Source organism: Brassica napus, chromosome A9, assembly GCF_020379485.1.
Source record: "Brassica napus cultivar Da-Ae chromosome A9, Da-Ae, whole genome shotgun sequence".
Classification (NCBI taxonomy): Eukaryota; Viridiplantae; Streptophyta; class Magnoliopsida; order Brassicales; family Brassicaceae; genus Brassica; species Brassica napus.
In genome coordinates this window covers 34540625-34552455 of record NC_063442.1, presented here as the reverse complement: position 1 = coordinate 34552455, position 11831 = coordinate 34540625, and the positions used below count along the sequence as shown (strand labels likewise).

General features: G+C 37.9%; 3 protein-coding genes across 3 annotated transcripts; all 3 read left to right on the top strand.

Annotated features, from left to right (window-relative positions):
- Positions 1 to 191: 191 nt before the first annotated feature.
- LOC106416314 (F-box/LRR-repeat protein 17) lies at positions 192 to 4147 on the top strand. The gene is made up of 10 exons (XM_013857174.3): positions 192 to 936; positions 1043 to 1144; positions 1868 to 2012; positions 2115 to 2299; positions 2424 to 2528; positions 2634 to 2731; positions 2825 to 3009; positions 3088 to 3240; positions 3668 to 3766; positions 3849 to 4147. Exons 1-10 carry the CDS (start codon positions 344 to 346, stop codon positions 3924 to 3926), a joined length of 1743 nt encoding a protein of 580 aa, XP_013712628.1. The 5' UTR covers positions 192 to 343; the 3' UTR covers positions 3927 to 4147.
- Positions 4148 to 4571: 424 nt separating this feature from the next.
- LOC106415880 (tryptophan synthase alpha chain, chloroplastic) lies at positions 4572 to 6560 on the top strand. Its single transcript, XM_013856694.3, has 8 exons — positions 4572 to 4925; positions 5009 to 5155; positions 5254 to 5319; positions 5408 to 5593; positions 5802 to 5879; positions 5975 to 6052; positions 6130 to 6189; positions 6281 to 6560. Exons 1-8 carry the CDS (start codon positions 4740 to 4742, stop codon positions 6413 to 6415), a joined length of 936 nt encoding a protein of 311 aa, XP_013712148.1. The 5' UTR covers positions 4572 to 4739; the 3' UTR covers positions 6416 to 6560.
- Positions 6561 to 8064: 1504 nt separating this feature from the next.
- LOC106415264 (kinetochore protein NDC80 homolog) lies at positions 8065 to 10115 on the top strand. The gene has a single exon (XM_048741148.1). The coding sequence runs from the start codon at positions 8189 to 8191 to the stop codon at positions 9911 to 9913; it is 1725 nt and encodes a 574-aa protein (XP_048597105.1). The 5' UTR covers positions 8065 to 8188; the 3' UTR covers positions 9914 to 10115.
- Positions 10116 to 11831: the final 1716 nt, after the last annotated feature.

Sequence of the window (11831 nt, the reverse complement as noted above, 5' to 3'; positions counted from 1 at the left end):
AATTCGTTTTTATAGAGAGAATCTTCTCCCTTACAAAAAACTAAAATAAATAGTCAACTATTTTCACCCAACGTCTACAAATCACGTGCCGTTTGAACAAACCAAAAGGGGCAAATCAGTAATTTAACAATCCTCACAGTAGCCTTCACGCTCCCTTCTCTTTCTAGCTGAGCGGCTAAGTTAAAATAAGTTTTTAACAATTTTTGCTTACTGTGTACTCGCGCGAAAACACCATTTCATCTCCCGCCGCACCTTCCCTCCTCCTTTTATCATCTTTCTCCCTCTCTCTCGAATCTAATCTCATCACTCCAAATCTCAATCCCTCTCTCTCTCTCTCTCAACGATGCAGCCTCAGCCGCATATCCCTCCAGCCACCGCCAACGTAGCGATCTCAGCCGCCCTTAAATCGCAACGAGCGAGAAAAAACCGCGGGAGTTACAGTTGCGGACGATGCGGCCAGCCCAAGAAAGGCCACGTATGCCATCTCCCTCCTCTCGACGTCCCCAGCACTCCGATCGCTCCCGAGCCGGTGACCTCCATCGCCGCCGCGGCGTCCTCCACCCGCTCCACCGTCGTTTCCCTATCCTCCGCGCCGCTGCGTCAGTCTTTCACTAACTTACGCCGCGCGTTGTCTTTCGACGATGACGTGGACGCGCGTGACGAGACGGATCTGACGGATCTGAGTTTGGATACGGAGATTGTTCAGCCGGGGAGGTTTCACGCGGTGGGGCTATGGGAGGTGCTTAAGAGGCTGCCTCCGTCTGGGTTGCTGATGGCGGCTAGGGTTTGTAAAGGGTGGAGAGAGACGGCGAGGAAGATGTGGAAAGCGGCGGAGGAGCTGAGGATTAGGGTTCCGAAGAGGGCTCAGATTGGTTACGTTGGATCGTTGTTGCAGAAGTGTCCTGGACTTGTTACTCTGACTCTTAAACTCGAGAGGTGATTGGATCTAACTTAGATCTGTGATTGGTCATACTAATTTGTTAATATAATGAGTAATTAAGAGACATTAGAATTAATTCGAGTTTCTGATTGTTGCTTGCAGTGATTTTGATGCGACAACTCTGGCATGCATTGCTTTTTCTTGTCCTAATCTGGAGGTTTTGGAGATTTTAACTTGTGGCGCAGCTGTCAATAGGATTTCTGGGTAAGATCTTGACACTAAGTGGTGACATGAAGTGATGATAAATCTGAGTAATTTCAATAAGAAACAATGACAATCGAGTTTTTTAACTGTTTTTGTTCTTGCTGTAAATTCATATGTACAAAGCAGTAATTTTGCATGTGATACATCATAGACTTGCTTCTGACTTGATTTATAGGTTTGATCGATTTTAAAACAGTTGTTTGCTCTTCTATGAACCTGTTTTTGATTGTCCTTAATGCTATGCTACACTAGGATTAGGCCACTTCCTCTATATGCTGCAGTCAGAAAATGGAAATTGTGGGTTCATGCTATGTGTATAGAGTTTGAGTGATGTTTGCTATCGTTTTCTCTATACTAAGCAGTCATTTTGCATTTGATGCATCAAAGACTTGCTTCTGATTAGTTTTGTGTTTTAATCGATAGACAGTTGTTTGCTCTTCTATGAATCTGGCTTTAGCTGTCTTATTTGCTATGCTACACTAGGGCTAGGCTACTTAATCTCTAAGCTGCATTCACTAAATGGAAACCGTGGGTTCTTGCCATGAATATTGAGATTTTGGTGGTGTTTGCTATAATTTCATTTGTATTAAGTAGTCATTTCGCATGTGATGCATCATAGACTTGCTTCTTAGAGGATTTATGGTTTTGATTTATTTTTATTACTTGTTTGCTCTTCTCTGGATATGTTTTCAATTGTTCTTTTTGTTGTTGTTGTATGTATAGGGATGAGCTGGGTCGCTTTGTTTCTAATAAACGTGGACTTACAAGCCTTAAGATGGAAGGATGTTCCAACTTGGGAGGATTTTCCCTTACTTCAACAAGCCTTTCTACTCTTTGGCTTTCAGATCTTCATTCTCTCTCGAAGATGGTAATTGAATTTCCTTTTTTTTTATTTTTCTCTTGCGCCCAAAGTTTGGGAAGATAATTTGTATATATAAACCATCATATTACTTTGTTCTATTTTTTTCAGATATTCAACTGTCCAAATCTTATAGAAATCTCACTTGAGTTTTCTCAACAAGAAGGTGATTCAACTGATCTTGTAACAATGGTTGATGGTTTGGGAAGGACTTGCACTAGATTGCAGAACATTCACGTTGCCTCTCTGAAGCTTTCACATACCGTTGTACTTGCTCTTACTGCTGTGAATTTCAGGTTTGTCTAATCTCTCGGTTTTGTTGTAAAAATCATATTTGCGTCTCTCTAGGACTCTTAGTCCAGTGTTCCACTGAGAGAACAGTTGTTTCTTAAGATCGATGTCAGTTTCCGTATCGTACAGGTGTTTGAGAATGCTGTCGCTAGTTCTTGGAATAGATATCACCGATGCGTCTGTAGATGCCATTTCCTCAAGTTACACAAACCTTGAGCTACTTGATTTGAGTGGGTATGTTTTGTTCTTGCTCAATATATCATATCTATATCTCCTTTGTGCTTGTTCACGTGAAGAGTATATGTTGAGGCATGTTTTTGTTTGTTTGTTGGTTTTTAGTTCCAGCATTACTGATACTGGCCTTGGGATGATCTGCGATGTTTTACCTGATACACTCTCAAAACTACTTGTTGCTCTTTGTCCCAACATTACATCAAGTAAATTCTTGATCTTTGGTTTGCAATATATATCTTAGTTCATGTGTTTATTCTCTAATTTCTCATTTCATTCTACAATTAATATTCTTGCAGGCGGCATTCAGTTTGCTACTGCTCAACTACCTCTTCTTGAGCTGATGGACTGTGGCATGACTGTATCTGATCCCAATTCAGATAATCCGTTGACTCCACAAAAGACATCAGGCTACAATCAGAAGATGTTTATTAAACATAAACGGATGAAGAAACTCAGTTTGTGGGGATGCTCCAGTTTGGACGTGAGATTCCTCATCAATGCTCTCGAAAAAAGCTCTCTTTAAAACCTGTTTTCTAATAGTTTTGATCTTTTGATGCAGGCTTTGTTCCTAAACTGCCCAGAGCTCAAGGACTTGAATTTGAACTCGTGCAACAATTTGCAACCTGAGAGTTTGGTGATCCAGTGTCCAAAGTTAGAAATTGTGCACGCATCAGGATGTCAAAAGCTATTAACAGTAGCTATCCGGAAACAGGTAAAATCTCTGGACAAGTTACAACTTGTATAGGGTTTGGTTTTAGTTTTAGACAAACTAAGATCGAATAGAGCCATTTGCAATTCAGTCTGATGCAGTATGTCTATAAACCAAGATTAGATAATTACATATTTTAATCATATATGATTAAAGTATAAAATGTAATGAATTTATGTTTCGTTTGGCTACATTAAATCGAATTTGGTCTTTTTTTCTCTTCAAAATTTTGGATTTTAGAATCATAAATGTAGTAGATTTGTGGATCGACTTTGGTTTAAACATGTTGGCTAGGGTTCTATTTGATTTGGTTCGACTTAGTTTATATGTCCACTCCTAGAAATGTGTTATGTTGCCATAGAATGAATGTCTCTGGTCACAATCAAACCAAGAGCCTCTTGATAAGCCTCTTCTTGTATTTGTTGGATAGGTTTCTGAGAACTTTGCAGCTGGGGAAAACCATATGACACGGAAACGCTTGGCTGATGGGTCGAAGAGGATTCAGGCTCCACCTTCGTTATACCAAGAGGTGAGTTTTTATCTTATTATTAGTACATTTATTATTTTTGTGTGTGAGAAAGAAAGTAACTAAGAGAGTTTGTTGTTTGCAGACAAGAGAAGATGATGAGAATTATCCAGCGAAGAAGAGAAGGAAGATTGAGAGGGAAGTGTGTACCATTATAGATTAATAAATAATACTCTGTATTAATACTCTCTTGGACTCGTCACATTTTTTCTTCTACCAGCTCTATGTTACTGTGATTATGTTGGATTACGTCTGTTGTTGTTTCTCACTTATGAACTTTACATGTTTTTATCTTTTGTTTTCCAATTAGCTTTGAATAAATTGTACAAGTAACATTTTGTATTGGATTTTGATATTTAATATATTAAAGAGAATTTTCTTCTTTTTTTTTGTTCTTTTTTGACTGCAGAGACTTTCTTTCTCATTTTTTTAGTTTTAGCGACAGTTTTGCATTTGTTTGTGTGGTACATTGAAAACATTTGCATAAACTAGTCTGTTCTGCACTTTACAACAACTTTTTAGTACTATTCGTTTTCTATATTGTAGTATCACTTGAAATAGTGCTATGATAAGAATGGTAAAACTTTTATCCAGTTACATTTTCACACATATTTTACATTTAAGCTTGAAAATGAAAATTATTTTTGTCAACGCTTGAAAATGATTATTCAGTAAGTTATATATTCGATACATCAAATTTAAGAATTTCATCTACCAATAATCCCCTTTTATAATTAAATACAGTATAATCATATATTTTTTTTCTTGATCTAAGTAAGACTAATACGAGCTTTTCTTAATACAAATGCAACGTGACGGCGGCTGAGGCAGTGAACAACTCGTGGCAGGTAGACTTCACCAACTTATTTCCATATATCCCAACGTGTAATCGCTGCGACTGCGTTTTAGTATATAAAAACACTCTCTTTCTTCCTTCCTCAAACCCAATCGTATCTACAACGTTTTTACAACAATAATGGCGATTGCTTTCAAATCCGGCGTCTGCTTCCTCCACTCCCCAAAACCCCAAGTCGGAATCCGCCACTCTTCTCCCGATTCCTCCCTCTCTTTCAAGAGATTGGCTCCCATCGCTGCCCTCTCCACCTCTTCCCCCACCCTCGGTCTCGCTGATACTTTCAAGGAGCTCAAAAAACAAGGCAAAGTAAGAGACTTTTCCTGTCTGAAATCTCAATCTTACTGACACCATTTGTATTGATCTTAAGCGTTTGTGTTTTGTGTGTGAAGGTAGCATTCATACCGTACATCACAGCTGGTGATCCAGATCTCTCTACTACCGCAGAAGCATTGAAAGTTCTCGACGCTTGTGGTTCCGACATTATCGAACTGGGTGTTCCTTACTCTGACCCTTTAGCTGATGGACCTGTTATTCAGGTTTCAACAAAACCCACCAATAAAAATCCAACCTTTATGCTATTACTCTCCTAAAGTTTTTCACTTTTGTATTGATCATCTTGCTATACTCTATTTAGGCTGCGGCGACTAGGTCTTTGGAGAAGGGGACCAACCTTGATAGCATCCTTGACATGTTGGATAAGGTGAGGTTTTAGTTTCTGAAAGCAAAGATCATCCAAACTTCCTTGTATGTATTCTGATTGTGAGTGTGTGTGTTCTTGTTGTTGGCAGGTTCTTCCAGAGTTATCTTGTCCTGTTTCGCTGTTTACTTATTACAACCCGATTCTTAAACGTGGGTTGGGGAAGTTCATGTCCAGCATCAGAGATGTTGGTGTACAGGGGCTTGTTGTTCCAGATGTTCCTCTGGAGGAAACTGAGTTTCTGAGAAAAGAAGCACTTAACAACAACATTGAACTGGTAATCATATTCTTTAACGATGTATTTTTTTATAATCAAAGATTCTCAGTCTTGTCAGTAGCAGCGTATCATAAGATATCAGTGAAAATTCCAATTTGTGTCCATATATTAGAACTAGGAGAAGCATTGTTTCTTAGCAGAGGCACTGAAACTGTACATGTTGTCTTCTGGTTTATAACGTAATGTTCATTCATGTTTTGTAATGAAGGTCCTACTCACTACACCAACAACACCAACAGAGAGAATGAAGCGAATTGTTGACGCATCAGAAGGATTTATTTACCTTGTAAGATCCCTCTTTGTGTATCTTCCTTTCTTTCCAGATATTCACATGTGTTTTTATATCTGAAAATGTATTGGCCTTGCTATTGGACTTGACAGGTGAGCTCAATTGGAGTGACGGGTGCACGTGCATCTGTAAGCGGGAAGGTCCAGTCGCTCTTGAAGGATATCAAAGAGGTATGATAATAACACATATGTTTCTTCTTTACCTTGTAATGATGTTAAAATGTTTGGCTGTTTATAACTCAATGCAGGCAACAGACAAGCCAGTGGCGGTTGGTTTTGGTATATCAAAGCCTGAGCATGTGAAACAGGTCCTAAACCTTACAAAAAAAAAGCTTCCTAATGTCTCTTAAGTTGTATTCCTGTTTGTTATTGACAAACTTTTTTTAACGGTGTGAACAGATAGCTGGATGGGGAGCTGATGGAGTGATTGTAGGAAGTGCAATGGTGAGGCTTTTGGGAGATGCTAAGTCGCCAACGGAAGGGCTCAAAGAGCTTGAGAGTCTCACAAAGTCTCTCAAATCTGCTCTTCTTTGAAACACAAAGAAGAACATTTGCAGAACTCTTTATTGATTGTGTTTTATTTACTTAATTACCAGTTATGTATGAAAATGATGTTCCAAACTTTTGAGACATTTCAAGTATGATCAAGTTACAGTGTGGTCTCTCTGTCCACAAACCAGTTGATGGATTCTTCAATGAAACTACAGTAGTTCGCACAAATTCAAAGCTTTTGATTGCCTGCAAAAGTACTTGAAGCAATTCCCATTTTTGAATTCTGATTAGAACTTTGATAGCCAAATTTTTTATTTATTTTGAATACAACATATTTTTTTTTACTCTTAATCGGTTACATTTTATTTATACTCTTAATCCGTTACAAAGATAGAAGCATCATCGGATAAATAATCTCCGGCTCTAATGAAAATTTATAGTACAAACGAACATAAAAGTAGAGACACAAACTTAGACAAATGAAAATTTATAGTACAAACCAACATAAAAGTAGAGACACAAACTTAGACAAATTTGATAATACGTTAGAATCGTTTTTAACGCTAGCATACACTAGTACTTTCTTTAAAGTCTTTGAACTTGAGAATAGTCACCCTAAATTGAGCAGTTCAAAAAATTATCTTTTATTTCCATTTGTCCACTTTTAATTCAATTGTATTTCAAAATTATTTTTGATGAAATCATGGTTTAATTTCCAATGTAGTTTGTGTTTAAAAAAAAAAAAACTGAATGATGTTGGTTAAAATTATAACACAGATAGTGCTGGGAATGTGAATCATTATCCGCGGGCCCCGCCCCATTTGATCCGCTGCGGGGCGGGTGCGGGTTGAGTGATTTAAAAAATTTGGTTCGCGGGTGCGGGTGCGGGTTGAGTGACTTTTATGCGGGGCGGGTGCGGGTCAGCCAAAATTCTGTGCGGGTATCCGCCAACCCGCAAAAACTAAAAAAAAAGATTTTTTAAAAAAATATTATTTTTAAATGGAAATTTTTTTTTAAAATAATTTAATTTTAATTATAAATAGATTAATATTTATTATTTTTAATAAAAATTATTAAAAATATTAAATTTTATTGTTATTTTTAATAAAAAATATTTAAATATTAAATTTTATTGTTATTTTTAATAAAAAAATATTTAAATTAATAATTTTTAATATTATTAATATTATCCGCGGGTCTAGCGGATCACCCGCGGATTTAAGCGGGGCGGGTGCGGATTTCATATTTTCTTCTTGCGGATCAAGCGGGTCAAATTTTTTGAGTAAAAAAAATCAGTTTACCCGCGGGTTGGCGGGTCAGCGGGGCGGGTTTGACCCGCAACCCAGCTCTAAACACAGACCCTTTCACAAATATGCCTAAAATCAGCAAGTTTGACTATGTAATTGGTCCAGGTAAACCGGTAACCTGGAAGGAGGGATGATACATGAATATTAAAAAACTTCCGATTTAAGCTTCGAATGTTACGAACCGCTCCGTCCCGAACCGCTCTGTCTCGTACCGCAGTTAACCGTAACAAAAATCTGTACATATATCATATATAATACGTTTTTATAACTGTTAAAATCGCACCGTATCTAAACCGTTTATTGAATACCGCTCAAACCGCAATTACCATTCGGAGCCTTAGTTTCGAAATTATATCAAAACACAGGTCCTACATATATTTTAAATCAGTGAGAGTAAAGAGTTCGACAATGAAAAATATCTTTTTTTTTTTAAGGTTTAGTTCAAAATTCAAAATCACAAATCGTCGCATCCCCGCAACAGATTCCAATTACTGAGAAGAGCAAAGAGATGAGAGGCGGAGCCGCCGGAAAGAGAAAAACAACGGCCGGTTTCTCCGGAGCACCACAACCCCAACCACCACCTTCCGTAGATTACCAGCGCCAACTCTTCAACTCCCGAGACTCCGACGCCAGTTTCGCCAGCAGCCGCCCCTCATCAGTCGGCTTAAGCCGCGCCTCCGATATACACACCGACAGATCTCACCAATCCTCCACGATCCGCTCCGTCAACGCCTTCCTCGCGTCTCACAACTCCCCGATCTCTCTCCGCGCCCACCCCGTTCCTCCCGTCAAAGACATCTCCGAAACCCTAGTTTTCCTCCTCTCCACCGTCGATTTCCACTGCGACGATCGCAAATGGGACGAGGACGTCGTCTTCTTCCTCAGATCGCTTAGCTGCCCGCTCAAGCTCACCAAATCCACCCTCCGCGCTCCGAACTCGCCTCACAACTGGCCTAACGTCCTCGCCGTGATCAACTGGTTGGTTCAGTACGCTCGCTTCCGTCAGCATCTATCGTCGAGTCTCGCCTCGGTGGCTCCGGATGCTAACTCCATGTCTTCCTTCGGGATCCGCAGCTACTGCCACTTCATCCGCGGGGAAGACGATTCGGTTAACAATCTTGATTCGGAGTTTTTAGGGAAACTCGAAGCGGAGAAGGTTACGATCGCTGAAACGATCTCGAATTCTGAGAAGGTTGCCGCCGAATTGGAGGCGAAGCTCGATGCGTTGAGGAAAGGTCCTTCGAAGAAGGAGGCTTTGGAGAAAGTTAAGTCTGATTTGGAGAAAGATGTTAACAAGTTTCGCACGATGGTTGCGGAACGTAGCGAGAGGACTCGTGGGATGGAGAAGGTTGTGGAGGAGAAGGAGAAGGAAGTGGTGGCTAAGGAGGAAGAGAGGGGACGGATCTTTGAAGAGAATAAGGAGCTGAAGAAGAGCGTGGAGGTTCAGTGTTTTAACGTGAGGGACGTTGAGAGGATGAAGAGGGAGTTGCAAGCTGTGGAGAGAGATGTTGGGGAGGCTGAGGTGGCTAGAGATGGTTGGGAGCAGAAAGCTTGGGAGGTTAACTCGCAGATTAGTAATCAGTTTCATCAGATTCAGAGGCTGGCGATTGATTGTAACCAGGCTCTGAGGAGGTTGAAGGTTGATGTTCAGTTCGCTGTGAATGAGAGTGGGAAGGTACCTGAGGAGGTGATGGGTGTGGAGTATAAAGCTCTGGTGAAGCCAGCTCTGTGTTCGTTGTATGATGGTATCAAAGAAGGGTCGACGAACAAGGCTGAGGAGCTTGTTTCCTTACAGCAACAGGTGTCTGAAATGGCGTCGAAGATCGAGTCAAGAAAGAGTGTTCTAAGGTCGATTCAGTTGCAGGTCAATGAAGTGGAGGAAAAGATGAAGCTAGTGAAGAAGGAAACTCAGGAGTTGGCTTCAAACTGCGACCTGGAGGTGAAAACTATGGCTGAGAGTTTGAGAACTGATGCAATGAATCTGGAGGTTGTGGAGAAAGAAGCTGCAGAGATGTTGAAAGCTTCGGGGGTTAGATTGGAAGAAGCAGTGAAGCAGAGCGAAGAGGAGGTCCAAGCTGTTGCTTCTCGACTCTTTGCGCTTATCGATTCGATATCGAAACATAAAGAGTATATGGATTCGAAGATCTTGGAGGTGAAAACTGGTGTTGCTGACACTGCTAGTGCTGTTGCAGAGATATATAAAGGGAGCCTTAAGAGGCACTTTGGTGGTTAAGTAGCTAGCTAGAGATTAGATGAGACATTGACTGAGCCAAGAGGTTGTTAAGTAATTTGTAATGGAAAACGTTGTGGCTTTTGTTGAATTATTAGTGCAAGTGTGTGTTTACATCTTTTGTCTCATTTGGTTATAGTCTTTGTTCGTTTGTTTGAAAAGATCTCTTTGGCATATGAATTTCCGGTCGAGTGAACCAATTCTACGCGTACTGATCCAGATTACATGACTTTTTTTTTGAGCAACAATTACATGAAGAGTAAAATTGAAAGAATAATTAAATCCTGAATTAACAAAAAGAACGTAACATATAAAAATGGACAAATGTCAATAATAGCACATTTTGAAGTTTATGTCTCAAAAATAGCACTAGAAGGAGAAAGTCACAAAAATGACATTCATTAAAGGGTAAAATATCCCTAATACCCTTGGTTTAAATTAAATAAATAAACAAAAATAAATAAAAATAAATAAAATAAAAATAAATAAATAAAATAAAAAAAGAATTTTTTTATAGTTTCAGATTATATGTTTTCAGATTCGAAATTTTTATAATTTTTTTTTTGAATTTTTTTTTATTTTTTTTTTCAAATTTTCTTTTTATAATTTAAAAATACTTTTTGAAACTGTTTTTAAAATTTTTATTTTTTATTTTAATATTTATTTTTTATAAAATTTTAAACCCTAATTCCAAAACCCCACCCCTTAACTCTAAACCCTAAAGTTTGGATTAATTAACCCAAGGGGTATAAGTGTATATTTACTTCTTTAATGAAACCTATTTTTGTGACTTTGAGCCTTGAGTGCTACTTTGGGAACAAAAACTTGGTCTGGTGCTATCCTAGTCTTTTTCTCTATAAAAATTATAGGGGTAAATATATATATTCATGTTTTCAGTTTTTAGGAGTAAATATATAAACCATATTTGAATATTTATAAATTTCAGCTTGGGTTTGGTTCGAGTTCGAATACCTATTTAAATTATGTTAACATTTTCAAAACCACTAAATATACATATAATTCTCAAATCCAAAAATAAAATAATATCCAATATATAAATTTGAATAACATAAGATTAAATATCTTTTTTTTAACAACCCATAAGACTAAATATTTAAATGAACATAAAAATAAGTTTGAAATTGGATATTAATGGAGAACAAATCGGTACTTCACATTTCTGGTGCTTTGAATATTTTTTGACTATTTTCAAATATTTACGTCAGACTATTTTGGTAAGTTTCATATATTCTAAATATTTTATAGATATTAAATTTAAAATAAGTTATATATGATTCATATATTTTTAGGTATCCAAAAATATTTTGATTCGGGTCGGATTCGACTTTGATTCTTCTTTAATTTTGGATTTTTTTCAAATATTTTGGTACTATTTTTCCGACTCAGGTTGAGTTCGGTGCTGAGACACCTAAATTGAGTTAATTTCATGTTTTTCAAATACTATTTCAAGTTCCGATTCAGAGATCATAACTTATCTGATAGTTACCGAACCTTATACCCCATTTAAATATTTTTATCAAACCAAAAATAGACATAGACCAAATTTTTTTTGGCCAGGTTTATGTTTGGATTTCGGATTCTGAGTAATTTTGACCAGTCCTAGATCCAATACTTCCGTCTTCTACAAGCTACAATGTTATTTTAAACCATACGTTTAACGTTTTAATTGAGTTTATTGGCTCCCATACACATAATTGGACCCTTAATTAGCTTTCTATATACGATTTGATATTAATATTTTTGTTCCGAATTTAACCCTGCTGCCAGCCCAACTTGATTAGAATTGTGTCAGTCTTGACAGCATAGGTTCTAGGTTATAGATATCTCTCTTTATATCCTATATTCTATTTCTCTCCCTTTCATCTTCTTCTCTTTTCTCTTATTTATTTTCTAGTTTTTT

Coding starts and splice junctions, on each gene's coding strand:
- LOC106415880 (XM_013856694.3), top strand. CDS start 4,740: ATGGCGATTGCTTTCAAATCCGGCGTCTGCTTCCTCCACTCCCCAAAA. Junction 5,320..5,407: donor TCCTTGACATGTTGGATAAG/GTGAGGTTTTAG, acceptor TGTTGTTGGCAG/GTTCTTCCAGAGTTATCTTG. Junction 6,190..6,280: donor AGCCTGAGCATGTGAAACAG/GTCCTAAACCTT, acceptor CGGTGTGAACAG/ATAGCTGGATGGGGAGCTGA.
- LOC106415264 (XM_048741148.1), top strand. CDS start 8,189: ATGAGAGGCGGAGCCGCCGGAAAGAGAAAAACAACGGCCGGTTTCTCC.
- LOC106416314 (XM_013857174.3), top strand. CDS start 344: ATGCAGCCTCAGCCGCATATCCCTCCAGCCACCGCCAACGTAGCGATC. Junction 2,300..2,423: donor CTTACTGCTGTGAATTTCAG/GTTTGTCTAATC, acceptor CGTATCGTACAG/GTGTTTGAGAATGCTGTCGC. Junction 3,241..3,667: donor CAGTAGCTATCCGGAAACAG/GTAAAATCTCTG, acceptor TTTGTTGGATAG/GTTTCTGAGAACTTTGCAGC.